The sequence below is a fragment of the Pseudoliparis swirei genome, chromosome 23 (assembly GCF_029220125.1).
Source record: "Pseudoliparis swirei isolate HS2019 ecotype Mariana Trench chromosome 23, NWPU_hadal_v1, whole genome shotgun sequence".
Lineage (NCBI taxonomy): Eukaryota > Metazoa > Chordata > Actinopteri > Perciformes > Liparidae > Pseudoliparis > Pseudoliparis swirei.
The window spans coordinates 20,886,014-20,909,852 of record NC_079410.1 but is presented as its reverse complement, the minus strand read 5'-3'; the positions used below and the strand labels follow the sequence as shown (position 1 = coordinate 20,909,852).

The 23,839-nt window shown below is 43.3% G+C and overlaps 1 protein-coding gene across 1 annotated transcript in view; it reads right to left on the bottom strand.

Moving 5' to 3' along the window:
- Positions 1-6,989: 6,989 nt before the first annotated feature.
- The window catches only part of LOC130188617 (protein shisa-8-like), a 107,500-nt gene continuing 90,650 nt past the window's right edge, over positions 6,990-23,839 (bottom strand). Inside the window, exons 6-7 of the mRNA XM_056407021.1 lie at positions 7,248-7,564; positions 6,990-7,169 (exon numbers count right to left, since the gene is read on the bottom strand). Of these exons, the coding sequence (XP_056262996.1) occupies positions 6,990-7,169; positions 7,248-7,564 (497 nt within the window). The remainder of the gene's footprint in view (positions 7,170-7,247; positions 7,565-23,839) is intronic.

Here is a 23,839-nt window from a genome sequence, read left to right as displayed (position 1 = left end):
GATCCTCCTCTGTTGCTCTCCTGAAGTTTTCTTCACTTTTTTCCTCGTGAAAGTTTTTCTTGGGAGTTCTTCCTGATCCGATGTGAGGTCAAAGGTCAGGGATGTCGTATGTGTACAGATTGTAAAGCCCTCTGAGGCAAATTTATTATTTTGGGCTATGCGAAATAAACTGAATTGAAAATGTCAAACTGCACTTTTAATGATCTAGTTTAGGCTGTCAAAAACTTAATTCTGTTGGCATTTCTTGAAACTATTGCTCCTTCTGAACAGAAACAGCCAGCTCACACTTGAACGATAAACAAATTAATGCTATATTTCTCGAAAGGTTTATTCAAACAGCACACATGGGCCAATGTCATATGTTTACCTATAGACAGTTCAGCCAGTTTGTCAGTCAAAACTTTATTTATATAGCATTTTGTATTCATGAAAATTCTGTTCACATCCCGTCATCCCTAAAAAAAAACCTCTTGAGAAATCGTCTTGAGTTACAGAGAGTGATTGCCCAGTCTGATTTTATATCTATAAAAAGCCCTTATATAAGCTGAGTAGTCAACCAATTTCACAGCAGACAAGTGGTACAGCATACATATATACACAAGTAGTACATAGCAATCCAAAGCAGCCTATTGCTGCCCATTACAAATTATCATGAAATATTGCATGAATTTTTTTCATTTTTTCATTTTTCAGATGCAAAAGCTGTACAAGAAATCACCGACTCTTCCTTTCATCTTTCAGCTAATGTGTTGGCAAAGCACTTGGATACAATGCAATATCTTTTTAAACATTAAATACATGAGTGCATGTATACCATACAATGTAACTGAAAAGATCACAAGCTTCAAACATATGACATCCTCCGGTGGTAAAGGAAGGTGAGAATGGGGGGGGGGGGGGGTGTCAAGGGTTCAAGGGTTCAAGGGTTCAAAGCCGTGAGTCAAACATCTGGAAGCACTTCTAACTTTCCATTGGTCAAATTAATTTTTTTTTAGTTTTCGACAGGAGTTTAATCCTTGAAAAAACACATTACAAAAAACCAAACTGACAAAAAACAAAGAAACAATTGAACCATACACCATAATCTATATATTGCTAGGGATCATGGAGCTCAAGTATGTCTACCAGGTTGCATTCGGATAACCCGTCGTAGAATACTTGTTTCTTTTAGAGAGAGAAAGTTTTACAAACAACAGTCAGTTCGCTCTGACACGAGCGAGTGACGCCATAGTCTGTCGTTAATCAGGAGAGATTGAGTAAATTCACTCTAAGCTGACGATCCAAACAGTCTCAGCATTCTCACTGTTTTGGATGTTTAAGCATCAGTTAGGTGTACTCAGTTTCCCCTGATTCAAGGCTTTTGGTCCTGTTGCGGACCACAAAGTTGTGGCCATTGTTTGGAAGATATATACTTACTGTGGTACTTGTGTCTTGTTTCGTGTGTATGTATGTGCGTGTATGTTTTTGCATGTGTTCCAGTATTTACATCGTCTGCAACAGAGGCAAAACTGTGGCTCATCAGAAACTGTTGAAGTCTAATTTATTCAGCTTTACCAACTGCTTTTCCAGGCAGCGCTTTGCCTGAAGGGAGTCACCGAGCCCATTCAGCATTGATCCTGGATGCCTGGCAACAGGGAAATTAGCACTGAAAGGTCTTTTCCGGTACTTCAACAAGAGCGTCTGGGGATCGTGGCACGTCAGATGCGCATCCCCCAAAGAGCAAGAAGATATTCACGAATCTGTCGTCCACAGTGCTTGTTGATTAAACTCTGTCGGGAACACCATTTTGAGCATTGTCAGGCAACCGAACTTGAAGAAAGTTGAGAAGAAGTTGTCGGAAGTTTGCTGGTAGCCTCTGTTGGTCCTGAAGGATGTAGTGTCGACTGCATGTTGCCATTGGGTTAAACCTCCAGTGCTATTTGTCATCCAGAGCATGAAGGAGTCCTGTCCCCCAAGACCCAACCACAACAATTCCTATGATGTTGAAACTGTGCACTTCAGTAAGTAAAGACCGACTTCCCCTTTACAGTCACGCCATACTTTTGAAAGCTGTATATCAGAGAGATAAAAAACCAAGAATGAATGTTTTTTAGACGACCCAAACAAAATCCAAATGAAAAACAACCATCGCCATATCGGCTGTGTCCATGCAACACCGCCCCAATCTTTTGCTCAGCGCTCCTCATTAGTAGCCAACCTTTAAACTCTAAAGATGGCCCCAGACAGACAGATAAGGGTAGGTTGAGGACGGGTGGGCGCTTATTGCTTTACTGACGCATATTGCTTGTTTACTCGCTGTCATTCCTCATTTGTTCTCAACCTCTAATGTATTCAGGGTGATTAAAGATAGACCCCACAGAATTGTTTGGTCGGGCTGTTAGAGGCAGGAAAACATTTCATATGGAGTGACCCACTTAAAGTGTGGCACCCAATAGAAGTCAAAGAGAAAGGGAAGCCACGGAGAAGAGACCTGCTGCAGCATGGTACATTACATACAGTGCGGTGCTGGCGAGAGCATAAGCGCAGATGTGTTTGATGCATATTCCCACGATGCATATCCCATTCATGCTTTCGTATTCATGATTCCCACTCTGCGCTGATCCCTTATTACAAAAGCGTGCTGGCAGCTCCGAGCAATACTCCAGCTGCTTCGCTTTACAGGTTTTTCACATCTTGGAGAGGTAAAGTGGAGACGCCCCATCGCAGCATTACAAACAAGCGTTATATTGCTAATTTATTCTTCCTAGTTAAAGTTTTACTCCGACGCTTGCTTTATCTGCTCGTGTACATTCCCAGCTCCGTTAAATTGAGACGCAAAATGGGGATTTGGCTAACAGACGATTCAACGGTTTTCAAAGATTTGAATTTATTTTACATTGAAATCCACTTGGTGCCGATTTAAGTTCGCAGGTCGAAGACTGTCAGGAGGCTGCCAGGGTGTGGAAAAAAAAGAGAGAGAGCAACAGAGGAGAGACAAAAAGAGACAGGGAGCGAGAGAAAGTGCTAAATAGTGTGTGACTTCTGGTAAGCGCTGCCGTTTGATAAGGCTGTGCCGCCTGTGATGTGCCGGGCTTATGCACTGTGGCATAGCTGGTGTCCTCACGATAACAAATGGAGGTGAATTCAATCAGTGAGTCAGACTGACTGTTGAGCCGTTCTGAACGGCGGATGAGGGGGGGGGGGAATATGTGCTGAGAGATTTTGAAGGCTGAGAAGCAGCTGAAGCCGGCGTGTGACAAGTTCCCTCAAGAATTTTATATAATAATGCCATATGTTACTGACTGAAAAAAATATGACCTACCAGCAAGTTAATAGTGAATTACTTGCTCCATTAATTGTATCATCAACAGAGAAATTCTGGTATGTTCCAACATATTTCCCATACATGTGGTTTGTGTGACTCTGCAGGTCACATCCATTATTTAGCACTTTTTGTGTCAGTCTGACCAAAAAAAGCCAGCTGAAGCAGCCATTGTGGATAACTGCATTAGGAACTACATCTTCAGGCTGATCTCATCACCCTGTATAGTCAGTCCTGTGGGAGGCGGACGTTCACTGTGGTTGTACTGTCTTTGAAAGAAACTAAAAAAGCTAAAAACAATGGAGAGTATAGCAGAGATTATCATGAGGATTATTACAGGTCATTTCACTTTGATTGATTGGAACCGGACACATCAGACGAGGAGCTTAATCAAATTGGAGACAGAACGAAAGACAACTCAGCTGTCCTGAAAGCAGTGGCGGGCTGTGGGCCTGGGGCCTGGGCCTTCAGTGAGGTCCTACACAGTCCCACCCGAATTAATCCACCTCTTATTACTATCATTATGATGCAATGGCTCTAGACCAGGGCTGCTCAATACGTCGATCGCGGCGTAGTATTGGTAGATCGCATGACATTAAAAAAAATTGGCCCGCCCCCGTCATTTTCTCTATAGCACGTCTTTGTTCATTTATTAAACTAAACAGCCGTCTGATGTTGATCGTATCTACACAACAGCATGTCATTTCTCTCGGCTCTCCGTCTCGCGCGCTGCAGAATGCGCGCATCGGGACGGAGAAAAAGAAGAAAATAAAGTCACTTGCACTAGTTTGTTCACTAAACAGGGCATTGTCGCACCCAAAGCAGATTTCAAGTATATGCTCGACCAAATCGACATCTTCTCCTCCTTCCGCCATTGTGGGTTGAAAAAACAGCTTTGTAGTCCGCGAATTAATTCCTTCATCAAATTCAGTTTCCTAGTTCTGAGGTTTTGCATCTACCTGCCCATAGGACCCGCCTCTCAATATTGGTAATCCAATCAAAAGACGTGCAGCACTCCGCCTGCTAGCTGCTCCTGTGCCGGTTCCGGGGCCTTCTCGAAGGCCTAGAGGAGCCAACTCTAAAGCTGATTGGTTGACACAACATCATCATTCCCATTCACTTGAAGCTACCAGCGCCCGCAATGTTGATTCTGAAGGCCTAAGGGCAGATGTTAGCCCCCTGGCAACACATGATGGCTGAATATGATTGGATAAAAGATCTAACATAAAGACCAGCCCTCCAAATCTCAACCTGGCGCTGGCAGCAGCGCAACCAAGAGGAACGCTATGAAATTAAGAGAATAACTCTTACTCTGGGAAATAATTGAATACATATTTGTGGGAAAATATATTTAGAAAAAAATATATATTCTGATGATGTTTAGGCCAGCAGAGAAGGCCTTGCTGGCCCTGACGGCCCGCCACTGCCTGAAAGACAGGCTTCAGGATACAGGCGGTGTATTTGCGGTCACTGCTGACTTGGAAAATGCGCCTCGTTGAATGATGTCAGAATCATCGTTTAAAACAACAACACCTCATCATTTTTGTATTAAACCAAGAAGACCAATAAAATAAATATATTTTGGTTCAACAAATATCCACCCTAGAGTTTGTTGGTATTTACTGACCTTCAACAGCTAGCATAACGTTAGCCCAGGTGACTGCAGGCAGCTTTTCAGAAGTCCACAAAATTAATTGTTGGGGGGTCACACAACCTACAACTCATTAAAGTCCTGAATGTGTCTAACGCGAGTGAGCCAAGAAATACAACACGACATGTAATCAGCATAAAAGCATCAACGTGTACAATCTGATCATTATATAACTTTTCATTCACTGGATGCAAAAGGACAGCGTTACAGGGACTGAAGTACATTTGCAGTGTACTTACTGTCAAGTGGTTTCAGCCGCTCTGATTATGTTAGCATTGCAGCAGTAAACACATGCATCAAACAGCTGCGTTTATAATAACCATACTGCGGAAAGTAATGCATCACTGCTTTTTTTCTTATTTTTTCCTTAAACACTTCATGATGTTAATCATAAAGTGTTTGATTATGAAAGCACGTCTCTGCAAACTTGTGGCTCCTTCTGCGGAAGAAAAACGTCAACATGGGTCTATCTATGCATAAGTATATATATGCAGAGACCACAATTTAACTTTCTCGTACAACTAAATGATTGATGATGCAGCATTTCTCTGAAATCAACCTAGCCACTTTTTTAAAAATCATGTGGAGTAGAGAGAAGGAGAGAACGCAATGACTTTATAAATATAGCGACTCGTTAGCTCCCTTTCTCTGGATCGGGACCCATCCCAGGTTTCTACCATCCTAGTAACATACACAGCAATAGAAAAGATGGCGGCTGAAGTGAGCAGCTCAAAAAAAACATCACTAATACCAACAGAGCGCTTGCTAAATCACTTCCGCAGTTTCGAAAGATCAGTGTGAGGAGAAACAAGTGTGTGTGTGTGTGTGTGTGTGTGTCATTGGGAGGTGCCTGTAGTCTCTCAGCATGCTGGAAACAGTCTGTAGTTCTTGACAAGTGTGTGTGTGTGTGTGTGTACATGCTTCAGATCCTTCTCATCTCATTTGACCCTGGAATGAGATGAATACCCCCCCCCCCCACCCTCTCCTCCCTCTCTCGCCGCTGCTATGAATTGCCGGGCTGATATCTCACTCTCTGGAGGCGATGGGAGCTGACAACACACGGGCGTTGTCTCTGCTGACGGGGAGCCAACGTCTTGAGGGGAACACTCCACCGCCCACAATCTCTGACAGTTTCGGAAAAAACAGGAAGCAATTTTAGGGTTGATGACACCCCCCTTGTTAGCGAAATTAACGATATAATACCCCCCCCCCCCCCCTCCATCTCATAGTGGCAGAGAGAGTGCAGGGGCAGAGTTCTTTTTAAAAGTTGAATATATTCGTCTCGTCTGCCTGACTTCTTGATCCTTTATCTCACTGAGGTTTGTGCAAGTTATAGACTGTGGCCCCGACCGTACGGCTCTGATGTATCAGCGGCCTCCACCGGGCACATTCCGGCTGTGCCGCAGGCGGGCCGGAGCTGGTCGCGGTCGCCGCGGACTTGATTCCATTTTGGGATCCAAACACACTCGCCGCAGTGTGTTTCAGGAGCGTCCCAAAAGGCGGCCATCACTGTGCCGCGTGATGATAAATCCGTGGCGCTGAAGCTGCAGAAGGGGAGAGTGCGTCTGGACTGGCTTGCGGGGTAAATATTATGTGTATGCAAGATTTGAACATTTGTGCGTGGTGAAGTGGTGCTGCAGAGCTGTGCAGGGTGTCATTGAGGTGCGAGGGGGCGGAGAGCAGAAGAAGGGGAGAGCTGTGCCAACACACTGAGAGGCCAATCTATTATTTAGAGGGCCGGCCAGGTTAAAAAGAGTCACAGCCGGCACCGGCCCATCCACCACCACCGCCGCCGCTAATCTGCTGCTGCAATTTGGATCCAGTGGTCTTAAAAGAACACAAATATCACTCACATCATTATTATTATTGTTGTTGAGGAAAATGTAAAAAAAAACTAATCTGATTTCACACGATATTTGCTTTCTCTCCCTTCGCCATGACGGCTGTGGATATAAAAGACATCTGAGCATTTCTTTGAAAGTTGCTTCCAACTCCACTTGTTTCCTCTTCGGTCGATTCACCCGGTCATCCCCGTGTTCAGACAGTGACCTCTGTCTTGCTGTTGGTGGGCAGTCCCTTGTGCTTGGGGTGCACGTGCGGCGAGTGGCTGTAGCCCAGCGGCTGCGAGAAGAGCTCGGGCAGCGTCTCGATGCTGAACTGCCTTTTGTTGGAGTAGGCCATGCGCCGGCTGTTCTGCTGGTGCAACGGCTGGTGGTGGTGCTGCTGCTGCTGCAGCTGCTGCAGCTGCTGTTGCTGCTGCTGATGCTGCTGATGCTGCTGCTGCTGCTGCAGTTGCTGCTGCTGCATGAGGTGGTGTTGCTGCGCCTGGAGGCCCATGTGGGTGGCCACCGGGTGCTGCATGTGGCTCTTACTGGGGTCCCATGCTTTGAAGGCTGAGCTGGAGGTGAGCGGGTGGGTGTTGGTCTTGGCGATCTTGGGCTTGGGGATCTGGGAGGCGTTGATCGTGATGGCCAGTGGCGCTCGGATGTCGGGCGGCGGGAGGAAGGGCTTGTCCTTGGGGTGGAAGTTGATTGGCTGGAACGTGGGAGGGGACTGGCGGTGGGTGTAATCCATCATCGGGTAGCTCTTGTAGTAGTCTCTTGCAGTCGTGTCTGGAGGATGGGGAAGGCAGGAGAGGTAGAACAATGAAGGCAGAGACATGGTTACATTATAATAATGAAAAGTTAATGTCCCTATCATCTATATCACCTGCACTACCGTTCAAAAGTTTGGGGTCACTTAGAAATGTCTTTATTTTTCAAAGAAAAGCACAGTTTTTTCAATAAAGATAACATTAATCAGAAATACACACTATACATTGTTAATGTGGTAAATGACTATTCTAGGTGGAAACGTCTGGTTTCTAATGAAATATCTCCATAGGTGTATAGAGGCCCATTTCCATCAACTATCACTCCAGTGTTCTAATGGTACATTGTGTTTGCTAATCGCCTTAGAAGACTAATATCTGATTAGAAAACCCTTGTGCAATTATGTTAGCACAGCTGAAAACAGTTATGCTGGTGATATAAGATATACAACTGGCCTTCCTTTGAGCTTGAAGTTTGAAGAACAAAATTAATACTTCAAATATTAATCATTATTTATAACCTTGTCAATGTCTTGACTATATTTTATATTCAATTTTCAATTCATTTGATAAATAAAAGTGAGTTTTCATGGAAGACACGAAATTGTCTGGATGACCCCAAACTTTTGAACGGTAGTGTATATCTTTTTGTATAGTCACACACACACACACACACACACACACACACACACACACACACACACACACACACACACACACACACATACAGACACACGTTGAAGGCAAATCTGTTAAGTCAGCACATACAAAATAAACCCAGGCAAACACAATGACGCCCAAAGGGTGTACACAGTGTGTGTGTGTGTGTGTGTGTCTGTGTGTGTGTGTCCATGGAGATGTCAGTGTTTGTACCATATATTATTAATTTGAGCTCTGAACTGTCCAAACACAGAGAGGGAAGTCAAAAACACCAACAGCACCAGGAGGAAAGAAATAGAGGGGGAGAGAGAGTGAGAATCAAGAAAAGAGTCGAAAAGAAGAGGGGGGAAAGGAGGATGAGTGCGTGTCGAACAAAACAAGAGATTTGTTGGGAGTAAAAATAGAGTGAGTTCAGTGTGTCGAGTCAGATTAGTGTGAGCTCCCTGAGTGGAACTCGACTGTTCATCACTGCAGCCCCACCCCCAAACCCATAGAAACACACTCTCACACACACACACACACACACACACTCACAGACACACACACACACACACACACACACACACACACACACACACTCACAGACACACAACCTTGTTTTTTTTATTTTTTTTTAAATAAGATAAATAAAACCATTGTTCTCTTTGATGATTTTCTTTTGAAAAACTTTTTAATTTCTTCACATCTGTGTTTCCTCGTATGATACCAGGACGCAGCTGCTATCAGCTTGTACCACATCTTTATGACAAAGTACATCATTCTATTTGTTTGTTTGTGTGCCTGATCTCATCGTTATTGAACTCCACACACACACACACACACACACACACACACACACACACACACACACACACACACACACACACACACACACACACACACACTCACAGACACACTGCCCTACAGATACTAACAACCTTGTTTGCTTTATTGGTCCTTTTTCTCTCGGAGATAAATAAAAAATCTTCTCTGATTTTTTTCTTTCTTTTTTTTTTTTTTTTAATTTCTTCACATCTGTTCCTTATGATATAGGACAGGAGCTGCTGCAGCAGCGCTGCATCTTTATGACAAAGTACATCATTCTATTTGTTTGTTTGTGTGCCTGATCTCATCGTTATTGAACTCCAAACAGGAACATAATCATAAGATTGTTTTAAATGTCTGGTTGTATGACCTGTTGAGTTTCATTTGTTGTAATGAATGTCAATGAATGTGCCTGAGTTTTAATGCATGCATGTGTAACAGACACACACACACACACACACACACACACACACACACACACACACACACACACACACACACACACACACACACACATACACACAGACTCAGATAATAAAGACACATTTTAGGGTGCTGTATATTTGCACCACTTTTGCACCAGTTTTATGAACATATATCTTTGCAAGAAGAGTCTTTGGACAATATTCATATTAACGACACAATAATAAATCATCGCCTGGCTGACTCAAAACAGATTGCAGATGTTTGTCTTCACTACAGTATTTGTTATAAAACAGAGTTTAAGCAGAGTGTGTGTACCTATAGCCACGACTCTTGATTACTTTCTAATCATTTACTCCAGGACACCTTGAGGAGTAATCTCCCATTTCTTCAATTCAAGAAACTCTCCTGGGCTATCACTGGCTGGTAATTGCTTATTGAACACTTCACACGTGGTCCATTGTGTAACTTCAGGGCACGTCGACGGCAGCGATTGAGGAAGAAGACTCACCAGCGATCATTCAGAGAACTTCTTCAAGCCCGCCCAACGATTTAAATCTCATCTATTTGACGGCATTACAAGTAATTTAATTGTTGTTTACCTCACAGGATGACTGGATATCTTTTCTCATGACATAACAAAGCAGCGTATGTTTAACTTGAACTTCAACAATTTGGTTTATTGATGAAAGATGTTTAACATTTTAAGGGCGACAGATGCTCATTTTCAGTCGATCAACCTTTGGACAGATATACGAGGCGGCGAAAGAACAATTAAACGAATCGCTTTAATTGTTTAAACAACAGAGATTTAGGAGGCATATTAAAGTATCACATTATCGATGTCTAAGAATGAGAATAATGGACAGAAAAACTGCTTTAATTACATTTTTCAATATAGGATGAACGGGTTGGGGATTATTGTGTATTTTTGTCTGTGGATTCCTATATTTCTGTACATGTGTTTGCAAATGTGTGCCTGGCAACAAAGAATCCATTTACATACATTCTTTGCAAAACTGAAGAGGGAATAAGCCACTTAATGCGTCTGTGCAGTGAAGTGCATGATGCGGTTCTGGCAGCTTTTACCACGATGACGTACAGATACATATTCTACGTTGACTCTATTTTTCGTGTTTTACAAGGTTTCAAATGTATGAACATACATGTGTCATGCAGTTTTTTTGGCTGTATTGGTCGGTTATTCATTATGGTTCTGGTGACTCTTTTTTTGTGTGTGATACGCCGCATTTGAGAGAACATTCGGTGAAAATCTGTGGACAGGACGGGAGAATCTGTGAGGGCACAAAAACAATGAATACAACACAATAACTGCTGTTGCTGCCCGTTGGAGTGTTTCCACACATGTTGCCAGGAGGAGCGCCTGACAGCAGGGTCCTCTGTGACAGCATTGTGCGCCTTCTTCTCCAGTTCACACTCTCCATCTGCTCATCCTTTCTCTCGCTCTCCTGTTATCCAATCTTTCCATCTGTATTTCATATATTCCGTATACTTTTCAAAAACATCCGTTCTGCTCTCTATCTGGCAGCAGCCTAAATCGAGGCCCGTGGGCCCAATCTGGGCCACTGCAACGTAACTGCAGAAGGTGGGCCCTGCAATGGACACACTGTATTGCATTTGGTATGTTTGGAGCGCTATTTCATGATGCATAGCACATTGCAGATCTTATTACCTTCGCATTGAAAATGCCGGAAGGTTATGTTTTGATCGCCGTGTATTTATTTATTTATTTATTTATTTATTTGTATGCGTGTTATTCGCAAATCTCAAAAAGTATTGAACCGAATCGCATGAAATTTGGTGGGATGATTGTTTATTATCCGGGGACCAGTTGATTAGATTTTGGGATCGATCGGGTCAAAGGTCAAAGGTCAAAGGTCATGAACAGGTCAAAATCTTTTAGAACTCAAAAGTATTTAACCGAATCGCATGAAATTTGGTGGGATGATTGTTTATTATCCGACCAGTTGATTAGATTTTGGGATCGATCGGGTCAAAGGTGAAGGTCAAAGGTCATGAACAGGTCAAAATCTTTCTCAAAACTCAAAAGTATTGAACCGAATCGCATGAAATTTGGTGGGATGATTGTTTATTATCCGGGGACCAGTTGATTAGATGCGATCGGGTCAAAGGTCAAAGGTCATGAACAGGTCAAAATCTTCGCAGAACTCAAAAAGTATTGAACCGAATCGCATGAAATTTGGTGGGATGATTGTTTATTATCCGGGACCAGTTGACTAGATTTTGGGATCGATCGGGTCAAGGTCAAGGTCAAAGGTCATGAACAGTTCAAAAAATGTTCTTGAATCGCATGAAATTTGGTGGGATGATTGGTTATTATCCGGGGACCATTTGATTAGATTTTGGGATCAATCGGGTCAAAGGTCAAGGTCAAGGTCATGGAAAGGTCAAACTCTTTTTTTTACCATAGCACGATACATTTTTGTCCAATTGGCATGCAACTAATGCCAAAATGTTCATAATTCAATGCCCAATCTTGTGCCCAATCTTGTGATATGCGAAGGTATGCGCTCTACCGAGTGCCCATTCTAGTTTTTTGTGTGATGATCTGTACTTTTCCGTAGTCTGCTGGGGGAGCAGCACTGGAGCCGCAGACTAACGTGGAGAGGAAGGCCGGCTCCATCATTGGCTGCAACAGGTGTTGTATACTTGGAAACATGTTTGCTGCTGCGACAAGAAATGTCCCCTGGGGATTAATAAAGTAATATCTAATCTAATGATGGTTTCAGAATATAATATATACTTTATTGCAACCCTTTTCTGAACTTTCAAGGTGCTTTTTTCTCCTTTTCTGTCCTTTACTAAGTAATTATTAGCACATTTAGATACATTACATATTTTTGGGATCTGCATCATTAACCTCTTAATACCTCTTTATTTAAATATAGTTTACTTAACTCTGAAGAACAAAATGTCTCTTGATTTTTTTAGGAAAGATAAATCTGATATTTTAAGCAGTGCTCTCGTGACCTGTTGGATTACTAGACGTCTTGGCCCACTAAGTGGAGTCCGAGCGTCCTAGCAGACACTTTTTCACCTTCTGTCTTCTGTTTAATTTTCTCTTTCCTGCAGCCCTGACACAATGGGTGACACTGTCGAACCAAGATGGCGCCAGTGTGTGTGGCCTGCCGTCTGCCGATGTTGTGTGTTTTTGTACTGTTTCTGTCTTTTTTGATGCAAAACGTCAACTCTCTGCTGGTGTATAATCGCCAAACACTGCTGGACCTCCGATTCTCTGCCGCTAATCCGGCAAGGACTACTCGTGGTGGAGATGTGCTTGCCTCCGTTTTATCGGGGACTGGTTTACCTGTGCCGCACCCGGCTCCACCTACACGCTGTAAACGCGCCCGCCGGGAAAACGTGGTCGACTGGTGAGAATGAGGGCTTCTTCAGCCTCGCCTCCTTCCGAGGCGTTTCCTGACTGGACCCTGTCGACGCCTGGCTGGTACCTGCCGTCGACCCGATGTGGCTTTCCTGCACCGCTGACCTGCTCCTCGTCCCGCTGCGCGCGGAGTTAATCCGCATAACCTGAGGTCTCTGTCGGGCCCTGACCTCTAACGCCGCCAATCTGCCAGCCCCTACCAGGTTGGCCTGGTCAACGCAAGATCGCTGACTAATAAGACTTTTGTCCTAAAGGATTTCTTCACGCCCAAGGGCTTGGACTTCTCTTCGTGACTGAGACATGGCTCAGTATTGGTGAGTCCAGCTGCTCACCGAACTTGTACCGCAGCACTGCTGTTATTTTAACCTCCGCCACGCCAGGCCGAGGTGGAGGTATGGCAACTGTTTTAAGAGTGACTATAAATGCAGCAGATTTCACTGACATTCTCACCTGGCAGCTTTGAACTGAGCATGTTCGAGCTTGGTCGCTCATACAGTGCTGTGGTCTATCGACCTCCCAAATACAATAAGGGATTTTAAACGATTCTCCGATTTCTTGGCTGAAATTATGCCAAAATATGATCGTGTTCTTATTGTTGGGGATTTTAATATTCATGTGTGTTGCCCGACAAACCTATGGCAAAGGACTTTTTAGACCTTGTTGATTCTTTCAATCTTGTGCAGTCTGTGTCTGGCCCCACGCAGGAACACGGACATACACTTGATCTTGTTTTATCTTATGGTTTGCCTGTTCTCAACCTGGAGATTTGTGGGCCTTTCTCTGATCATATGCCTGTATTATTTGATGTGAGTCTTGCTTGAAACGGTTAAACTGCGCTCCTGTCCGTTACGGCCGTATGAAAACCTTCCACTGCTGCTAGTTTCTCTGCATTTCTAAACCCCAGCCCAGTCTGATACTATGTCCTCTGACTCCTTGGACACTGAGCAATTAACCTCAGCCTTCTCTTCCTGCACTGGAGCTCTTGACATTGTTGCTCCCTGAAACTCATGCGCCCCAGACCTCCGAACCCTGGCTTAATGACGCCACTGCTGGCTAGGCGTGAATGCCAGGCAGGCTGAGCGTAGGTGGAAGAAAGACAAGCTTCATGTAAACTCGCTCGTGACATTTTGAAAGAAAGCTGGAGAAAGTATCAGAGCATTGTAAAGTTGGAAAAGATGAGTTACTTTTCTTTCAAGATTATCTCTAGTAATTTAAACAAACCTCGTGTTCTTTTAAAACCATTGATGCGATGCTAAACTCTCCTTTACTCACTTGTATTGAAGCTTCAACTGAGGTATGTGTGAAAATTCCTCTGCTATTTCATTGACAAGATCTCCACTATTAGAGCCAGTATCTCACCTTTCTTTCTCCATTGATATCATATGCGCCGCTGTCTTCCAAGTGGACCAGTGTCGTTGTCATCTCTCTGTGACATTGTTGCTAATTGAGGCCATCGTCTTGTCCCACAGACCCAGTCCCTCCTCGACTTTTCAAAGAGATATGGGACACTATTGGTTCTAATGTCCATACTATTATAAATAGCAGCCTAGAGTCCGGTTCTGTGCCAGTTTATTTCAAACAAATGTGTGGTACCTCTGTTAAAAAACAAATCTGACACTTCTTTCTAACTACAGACCCATCTCGAAACTTCCTTTATTTCAAAGATATTGGAGAAAGTCGTACTCTTTTACAGCTGCAGTCTTTCATACATGCACACAATATTTTCGATATGTTTCAATCCTGGTTTAAAGCGCTTCACAGTACTGAGTCTGCCCTTCTAAGAGTGTTCAATGACCTCCTGGTCACTACAGACTCTGGTGACTATCTATCTGCTCTTAGACCTCACAGCTGCTTTTGATACGATTGACCATTCCATCCTTATCTCTCGCCTAGAGCACTGTGTGGGTATCAGGCACTGCTTAGAGTGGTTCAGGTCCCACCTGTCCCAGCGATCTTTCTCTGTTAGGCTTGGTGACTTCAAGCATCGCCTTCTGCCCCCTATCCTGTGGAGGTTCTCAAGGTTCCATTTTAGGGCCCATTTTATTTTCCTTATACCTTCTCCCTTGGGCTCATTTTAGAAACATGGCGCTCCTACCACCTTTATGCGGACGACTCCCAAATATACATACCCTAAAGACGCACCTGCTCTCTGCCCTGGTTGACTGTCTCAATGACATAAAGGCCTGATGGCGAAACTTTTAAATGAGAGTAAAACGGAGGTAATTGTGTTTGGACCAAATGGCGATGTCCCTCCCTCCATTGACCTGGGTTCCTGCAACAGTATGCAAACCCATGGTCTCTAATCTGCTAAAATCGACAGTGCTTTTAAATTAGATAAACAGATAAACTCTGTGGTTAAGTCCAGTTTTATCACCTGAGGCTGCAAAATTAAACCGGTTTTATCCGCTTGATTTTGAGCGTGTAATTCATGCATTTGTTTCACGCTTAGATTACTGTAATGCACTTTATGCCGGCTTAAACAAGACTGCTGGCTCCGCCTGCAGCGTGCAAAACATCATGTGCTCGTTGTTACAGGAACCCGCAGCACGATCACATCACTCCAGTCCTGTCTTCCTCCATTGGCTTCCTGTCCACTTTAGAGTTCATTTTAAGATTTTATTGTTTGTTTTAAAGCGCTTTAATGGCTAGCCTCAGTACATCTCTGACCTCATACAGGTGTACACCCTCAAGGGGTCTGAGATCGCTGACCAGCTCCTCCTAGTAGTCCCTAAAACTAAGAAAATTACCAGAGGAGACCGGGCCTTCTCAGCAGTAGCCCCCAGGCTCTGGAACAACCTGCCCCCCCAGGTCAAATTGTCGCCCACCCTCCAAACCTTTAAGTCCCGCCTGAAGACCCACCTCTTTTCTTCGAGTCAGTTTGAGCTGATTTATTTTGTATTGATTTCTCTCTATTTTGTTTGTATGCCTTTTATCTACTACTGTAATATTATATTTTATTATTATGCTATGCTTAATTCAATTCAATTCAATTCAGTTTATTTGTATAGCCCAATTTCACAAATTACAAATTTGTCTCGGAGTAATTACAATCTGTACACATAGACATCCCTGCCCCAAAACCTCACATCGGACCAGGAAAACTCCCAAATAACCCTTCAGGGGAAAAAAGGGAAGAACTGGAGGAGAGCAACAGAGGAGGATCCTCTCTAGGATGGACAGATGCAATAGATGTAATGTGTACACAGAAGGACAGATTTAGAGTTAAAATACATTCAATGAATATGACAGAGTGTATGAATAGTTCATAGTAGGCATATTCCACGATGGAGACTCTCCACGATCCATTAACAAACAAGTCTCTTGATTTTTTTTGTGAAAGATAAATTATTTAAGCAGTGCTCTGTGACTTGGTTGGATTACTAGATCGCCTTGGGTCCACTATGGAGTCCAGCGCCTTAGCAGACACTTTTTTCACCTTCGTCTTCTGTTTAATTTTTCTTTCCTGCAGCCTGACACAATGGGTGACACTGTCGAACCAAGATGGCGCCAGTGTGTGTGGCCCGCCGCCCGCCGTATGTTGTGTGCTTTTGCATCGTTTTCGTCTTTTTGATGCAAACGCCAATTTCTGCTGGTATAATCGCCAAACACTGCTGGACCTCCATTCTCTGCCGCTAATCCGCAAGGACTACCGTAGGAGATGAACTGCTCCGGCTTTATCGGGGACTGGTTTACCTGTGCCGCACTCGCTCCAGTACCCACGCTGTAAACGCCACCGCCGGGAAACGCAGGTCGACTGGTGGAGAATGAGGGCTTCTTCAGCTCCCTCGCCCCTTTTCCCGAGGCGCTTTCCTGACCCTGCTCTACTTCGGCTGGTACCCGCCGTCAATTCGATGGCTTTCCACCGCGACCGCTCCTCTCGCCCGCTGCCGCGAGTTAACTTATAACCTGAGGTCTCTGTGTCGTGGCCCCGGACCTCTAATCTTCGCCAATCTGTGCCCCCTACCAGGTTTGCCTGGTCAACGAAGATCGCGACTAATAAGACTTTTGTCTCAGCGATTTCTTCACGCCCAAGGCTTGACTCTCTTCGCGACTGAGACATGGCTCAGTATTGGTGAGTCCAGCGCACCACCAATCCTGTACCCAGCACTGCTGTTATTTAACCTCCGCGGACGTCAGGCCGAGGTGGAGGTATGGCAACCGTTTTTAAGAGGATTATAAATGCCAGCAGATTTCACTGACATTCACCCGGCAAAGCTTTGAACTGAGCATGCCCGAGCTTGGTCACATGAAAAGGTGTACTGCAGGTTCATCGACCTCCCCAACAATAAGGGATTTTTAAACGATTTCTCCTGATTTCTGGCTGAAATTATGCCAAAATATGAGATCGTGTTCTTATTGGGACTTTAATTATTCATGTGTTGCCCATACAAACCTATGGCAAAGGACCTTTAGACCTTGTTGATTCTTCAATCTTGCGTAGCTCCAAAGTTCGCCCCCACGCAGGAACACGGACATACACTTGATCTTGTTTTATCTTATGGTTTGCCTGTTCTCAACCTGAGATTTGTGGGCGCCTTTTTTCTCTCTGATCATATGTATTATTTTGATGAGTTCTGCTTGTAAATTGGGTTAAACTGCTGGCCCTAACCATGACGGCGATGATGAAAACTTCCACTGCTGCTAGTTTTCCTCCTGCATAAACCAGCCCAGTCTGATATCCTTGGACACTGAGCAATTAACCTCAGCCTTTCTCTTCCTGCACTGGAGCTCTTGACATTGTTGCTCCCTGAACTATCACGCCCAGACCTAAATCAGACCAACCGAACCCTGGCTTAATGAGCGTCGCTACCACTGGGCGTGAATGCGGCAGGCCTGGCGAGGGAAGAAAGACAAGCTTCATGTAGCTTTCGACATTTTGAAAGAAAGCTGAGAAAGTATCAGAGCATTGTAAAGTTGGAAAAGATGAGTGCGCACTACTTTTCTAAGATTATCTTGGGTAATTTAAACCAAACTGTTTTTTTAAAACCATTGATGCGATGCTAAACTCTCCTTTACTTTTATCTGAAGCTTCAACTGAGGTGAAAAATTCCTCTGCTATTTCATTGACAGATGACAAGATCTCCACTATTAGAGCCAGTATCTCACCACCTCTTCGACCCTCCATTGATATCACACCGCCTTCCAAACAGTTTGTAGTTTGGACCAGTGTCGCTGTCATCTGTGACATTGTGACCAGTGTCTTTGTCATCTCTCTGGGAAGATATTGTTGCTAAATTGAGGCCATTGAGCCACTTGTCCCACAGACAATCCTCCTCGACTTTTCAAAGAGATATGGGACACTATTGGTTCTAATGTCCATACTATTATAAATAGCAGCCTAGAGTCGGTTCTGTGCCAGTTTTCAAAACAAGCGGTTGTGGTACCTCTGTTAAAAAAAAACAAATCTGACACTTGTCTTCTAACTACAGACCCATTGACTTCCTCGAAACTATTTATTTCAAGATATTGGAGAAAGTATTCTTACAGCTGCAGTCTTTCATACATGCACAATATTTTCGATATGTTTCAATCCGGTTTAAAGCTTCACAGTACTGAGTCTGCCCTTCTAAGAGTGTTCAATGACCTCCTGGTCACTACAGACTCTGGTGACTCTGCTATCTTAATGCTCTAGACCACAAGCTTTTGATACGATTGACCATTCCATCCTTATCTCTCGCCTAGAGCACTGTGTGGGTATCAGGGCACTGCCTTAGAGTGGTTCAGGTCCTACCTGTCCCAGCGATCTTTCTCTGTTAGGCTTGACTTCGCCGTCTTCTGCCCCTATCCTGTGGAGTTCCCCAAGGTTCCATTTTAGGCCCATTTTATTTTCCTTATACCTTCCCCTTGGGCTCATTTTAGAAAACATGGCGTCTCATTTTTGAAAACATGACTCCACCACCTTTATACGACTCCCAAATATACATACTAAAAAGCCCACCTGCTCCTAATGCCCTGGTTGACTGTCTCAATGACATAAAGGCATAAACTTTTAAACATAAATGAGAGTAAGTAACGGAGGTTGGACCAATTGTGTTTGGACAAATGATGTCCCCTGACCTGACCTGGGTGCAACAGTATGCAAACCCATGGTCTAAAATCGACTAATGCGTTAAATTAGACAGTTAGATAAACAGATAAACTCTGTAAGTTAAGTCCAGTTTTTATCACCTGAGGCTGCTGTCCAAAATTAAACGGTTTTATCCGCTTCTGATTTGGTAATTCATGTAATTCATTTTGTTTTTCTTAGATTACTGTAATGCACTTTATGCCGGCTTAAACAAGACTTTCACTGTGCCTTGCGTGTGCAAAACACTGAATGCTCTGCTTCACAGGAACACTCCAGTCGATCACATCACTCCAGTCCTGTCTTCCTCCATTGGCTTCCTGTCCACTTTAGTTCATTTCATTTTGATTTTATTGTTTGTTTTAAAGCGCTTAATAATCTCTAGCCTCATACTCATCATCTGACCTCAAGGTACACCCTCAAGGGGTCTGAGATCTGACCAGCTCCTCCTAGTAGTCCCTAAAACTAAGAAAATTACCAGGGAGAGCCTTCTCAGCAGTAGCCCCCAGGCTCTGGAACAACCTGCCCCCAGGTCAAATTGTCGCCACCTCCAAACCTTTAAGTCCCTGAAGACCCACCTCTTTTCCTCGCGCGAGGTCAGTTTGAGCTATGTTTTGTATTGATTTCTCTCTATTGTTTGTGTATGCCTTTATACTACTGTAATATTATATTTTATTATTATATTTATTAATTCAATTCAATTCAATTAGTTTATTTGTATAGCCCAATTTCACAAATTACAAATTTGTCTCGAGGAGTATAATCTGTACAATCTGATAGACATCCCTGCCCCCAAGCCTCACATCGGACCAGGAAAACTCCCAAATAACCCTTCAGGGGGAAAAAAAGGGAAGAAGCCTGGAGGAGAGCAGGAGGATCTCTCCTAGGATGGACAGATGCAATAGATGTAATGTGTACAGAAGGACAGATTTAGAGTTTAAAATACATTCAATGAATATGACAGAGTGTATGAATAGTTCATAGTAGGCATATTCCACGATGGAGACTCCACGATCCATCAGGCAGATGGCGGTGGGGAGGAGGAGGGCGGAGTCTCAACAGGACAGTGGCGTAGTCATGAGCAGGAATTCCACGACCCAGACGATCCATCAGGCAGATAGGATCTATGCCGTCTCATAGGGTCCGATGACCCCATGAGACGTAAAGTCAAAAGGACTTCCGGGAGAAAGCAGAGTTAGTAACGTGTGATTGAGAGATGAAAATTCATCCTAAGGAGAGAAAAAGAGGAGATAGGTACTCAGTGCATCCTAAACGTCCCCGGCAGCTATAAGCCTATAGCAGCATATCAAGGGGCTGGACCAGGGCAAACCTGATTCAGCCCTAACTATAAGCTCTGTCAAAGAGGAAGGTCTTAAGTCTACTCTTAAACGAGGTGACTGTGTCTGCCTCCCGGACTGAAATTGGAAGCTGGTTCCATAAAAGAGGAGCTTGATAACTAAAGGCTCTGGCTCCCATTCTACTTTTTAAGACTCTAGGAACTACAAGTAGTCCGCATTTAGTGAGCGTAGCTCTCTAGTGGGGCAATATGGTACGACAAGCTCCTTAAGATATGATGGAGCATCACCAATCAAGGCTTTGTAGGTTAAGAGAAGAATTTTAAAAGTGATTCTTGATTTTACTGGGAGCCAGTGCAGAGCAGCTAGTGCAGGAGTGATGTGATCTCTTTTCTTAGTTTTAGTGAGAACACGAGCTGCAGCATTCTGGATCAACTGGAGGGACCTAAGAGATTTATTAGAGCAGCCTGCTAATAAGGAGTTGCAGTAATCCAGTCTCGAAGTAACGAACGCGTGAACCAATTTTTCTGCATCATTTTGAGACAAGATGTGCCTGATTTTTGAAATATTACGTAGATGAAAGAATGCAGTCCTTGAGATTTGCTTTACGTGGGAGTTAAAGGACAAGTCCCGATCAAAGATAACGCCAAGATTCTTTACAGTGGTGTTGGATGCCAGGGCAATGCCGTCTACAGAATCCACATCACCAGATAATTGATCTCTGAGGTGCTCAGGGCCGATTAAAATTACTTCGGTTTTGTCTGAGTTTAACATCAAGAAGTTGCAGGTCATCCATGTTTTTATGTCTTTAAGACATGCTTGAATTTTACAGAGTTGGTTGCTCTCCTCTGGTTTTATCGATAAATATAGTTGAGTGTCATCTGCATAACAATGAAAGTTTATGGAGTGTTTCCTGATAATATTGCCCAAAGGAAGCATGTATAAGGTAAATAAAATTGGTCCAAGCACAGAACCTTGTGGAACTCCGTGATTAACGTTGGTGGTTATCGAGGCGTCATCGTTTACAAATACAAACTGAGATCGATCTGATAAATAGGATTTAAACCAAATTAGTGCCGTGCCTGAAATGCCAATCAACTGCTCCAGTCTCTGTAACAGGATGTCATGGTCAATGGTGTCGAATGCAGCACTAAGGTCTAACAAGACCAGGACAGAGAGGAGTCCTTTATCTGCTGCCATTAAGAGGTCATTTGTAATTTTCACCAGTGCCGTCTCGGTGCTGTGGTGTTTTCTAAATCCTGATTGAAATTTCTCAAATAAACTATTATGATGTAGAAAGTCGCACAACTGATTTGCGACCACTTTCTCAAGGATCTTGGAGAGGAAGGGGAGGTTAGAGATCGGTCTGTAGTTAGCCAATACCTCTGGATCCAGAGTGGGCTTCTTCAGGAGAGGTTTAATAACAGCCACCTTGAAGGAGTGTGGTACGTGGCCTGTTAGCAGAGACACATTGATAATATCTAATAGAGAGCCGCCAATTAAAGGCAAAACGTCTTTAAGCAGCCTCGTCGGGATGGGGTCCAAGAGACAGGTAGACGTGTTTGAAGTAGAAACCGTTGAAAATAATTGTGAAGCACTTCGTTAAACCCTCTGTTTTTAATATGTGCTATATAAATAAATTGGATTGGATTGGATTGGATTGAATGGAGCTACACAGTAAATTCCCCAGTGTTAACAATTCAGTGTTAAAGTATATTAACTCTTTCATAGTTATTACATCACTAGTAAATAGCCCCCAGTGTTGGAGTAAATATTTAGAGTTAATTCTTGAGTGTTAAAAAAATCACTGTAAAAGTGAATTGACTGTCAGAGTCATTTCAACTAGAGCCAGAGTAAAACCCCAGTGATGACATCGTTCACTGTTACTCTGGAAAAATCCGCCCCCTCCTTCTCCTTTCAAATTGAGTTTCATCACACGCGTTTTAATTCTAGAAAGAATTTCTCATCACTTTTTTGATATAAAATGTTGATATTTCAGCAGAAGCAACATTTTATAATAACTCTATACTGAGTTCAACTTACACTCAAGATGTTTTTGTGTCTTGAAATATTGAATTGCAGACGGCTAACGTCACCGAGTCAAAGCTACACAGTAGAATTAAAGAGTCCCGGTACATTTAGCACTAAGCCAGTGAACAAATTGTCCTTATCTGTGTTAAAGAGTCGCTGTGGGTCAGTGGTTAGTAGCTGGGTTGGTGGTTCAATATCCACTCTCGTCGATCCTTGAGCCAAGACACTTAACCCTGAATGTCTCCCTGTAGCTGCCTCTACAGTGTATGAATGAAACATGATTATAAGTCGCTTCGTGTCAGCTAAATGTAATGGAAATTACACTCAACATAGTGATACGATTTCAGTGTGCTGCTAAGAGTTATTATTCTACACTGAGAAGTAGTGTAACACTCCAAGTGTTATTTACATTGGACACTTGGAAAATCAAAAATCCAAATGAACACTTCTCAGTGTCGTGTAGAGTAAATAATAACTCTTAGCAGAGTTGTGTTAACTCTGAAATGTTAACGCTACGTTCAGTGTTACTTTAACACTCTAAAGATAAGGGACCATGTGTTCACTGGCTGAGTGTTAAAATATACTCTAAGTGTTAAATTGACATTGACAATTTGACTGTATACATGAAACACACAAACAGTATAAGCGAAAGTCTTTTACTGCTTTCTCAAGGCTCTCTGATCTCTTCCTCCTCTTCTTTCACTCTGCTTGGTCATTCTCTTACTGTCCTCTCTCTCTTTCACTCTCTGACCTTTCGCATCTTTATCCAACATTGTTCTCAGCCTGTCGGTCGACCCGTCCTGCTGTCATTAAGACAGGTATATCAGAGCTGCTCGAGCCAGAGTCCTGCTGCGACACCTGGAACAGGTGTGTGGTCAGGAAGTCCTGGCCGTCTTGCTTGGCACGAGATGTTTTAGAAAATAATCGTGTCAACAGCTGCATTAAGCGCCAATGTAGAGCTTTTAAATGAGCTTGGTCCACCTTCTGGTTCAGCTGGCAAAGGGTCGGCTATCGCACCCGAACTGTTGTGTGTCCTCGCCATGACTTTGTCCACACAGCCAGGATATGTGGACCTGGTGCCATGTTTATTTAACGAGGGAACGGATATATTTCCCTCCTTGTGAGTGTATTCTAAGAACACAATGAGAACTAATAATGATATAAAAAACAAAGCTTGAGGTACGACTAACAACAATATAAATGGAAATGCTGTGTACACCTCTGTAATGTCAGTGCATTAACCTTTATTAAAAACATTTTGAGTTCCCTTGATTCTAGTGTATGTTTTCAGAGATGCCAAATGTATACTTTACATTTTAATATGACTGAAATATTCGTGAAATAAATGAAATAGGAGGTAATATTTTTACTTAAATTAAAGCAGAGGACATACAGTAGCTCTAGGTAGTGCCTGCAGCCTTCCACTCTGTCGACAACGTGCCCAATAGCGTCCAGCAGGAAGATCCTGCAGACTGCATTTGGCCTGATAGTCAACACTCTGGGCAAAAAGTCCTTTTGTTTTATATTTCTGTTCGTTTTCCTGCCATTTTCATAATTTGTAAAATGATAAGTTATGTTGTATAATGCTTGTGGGAG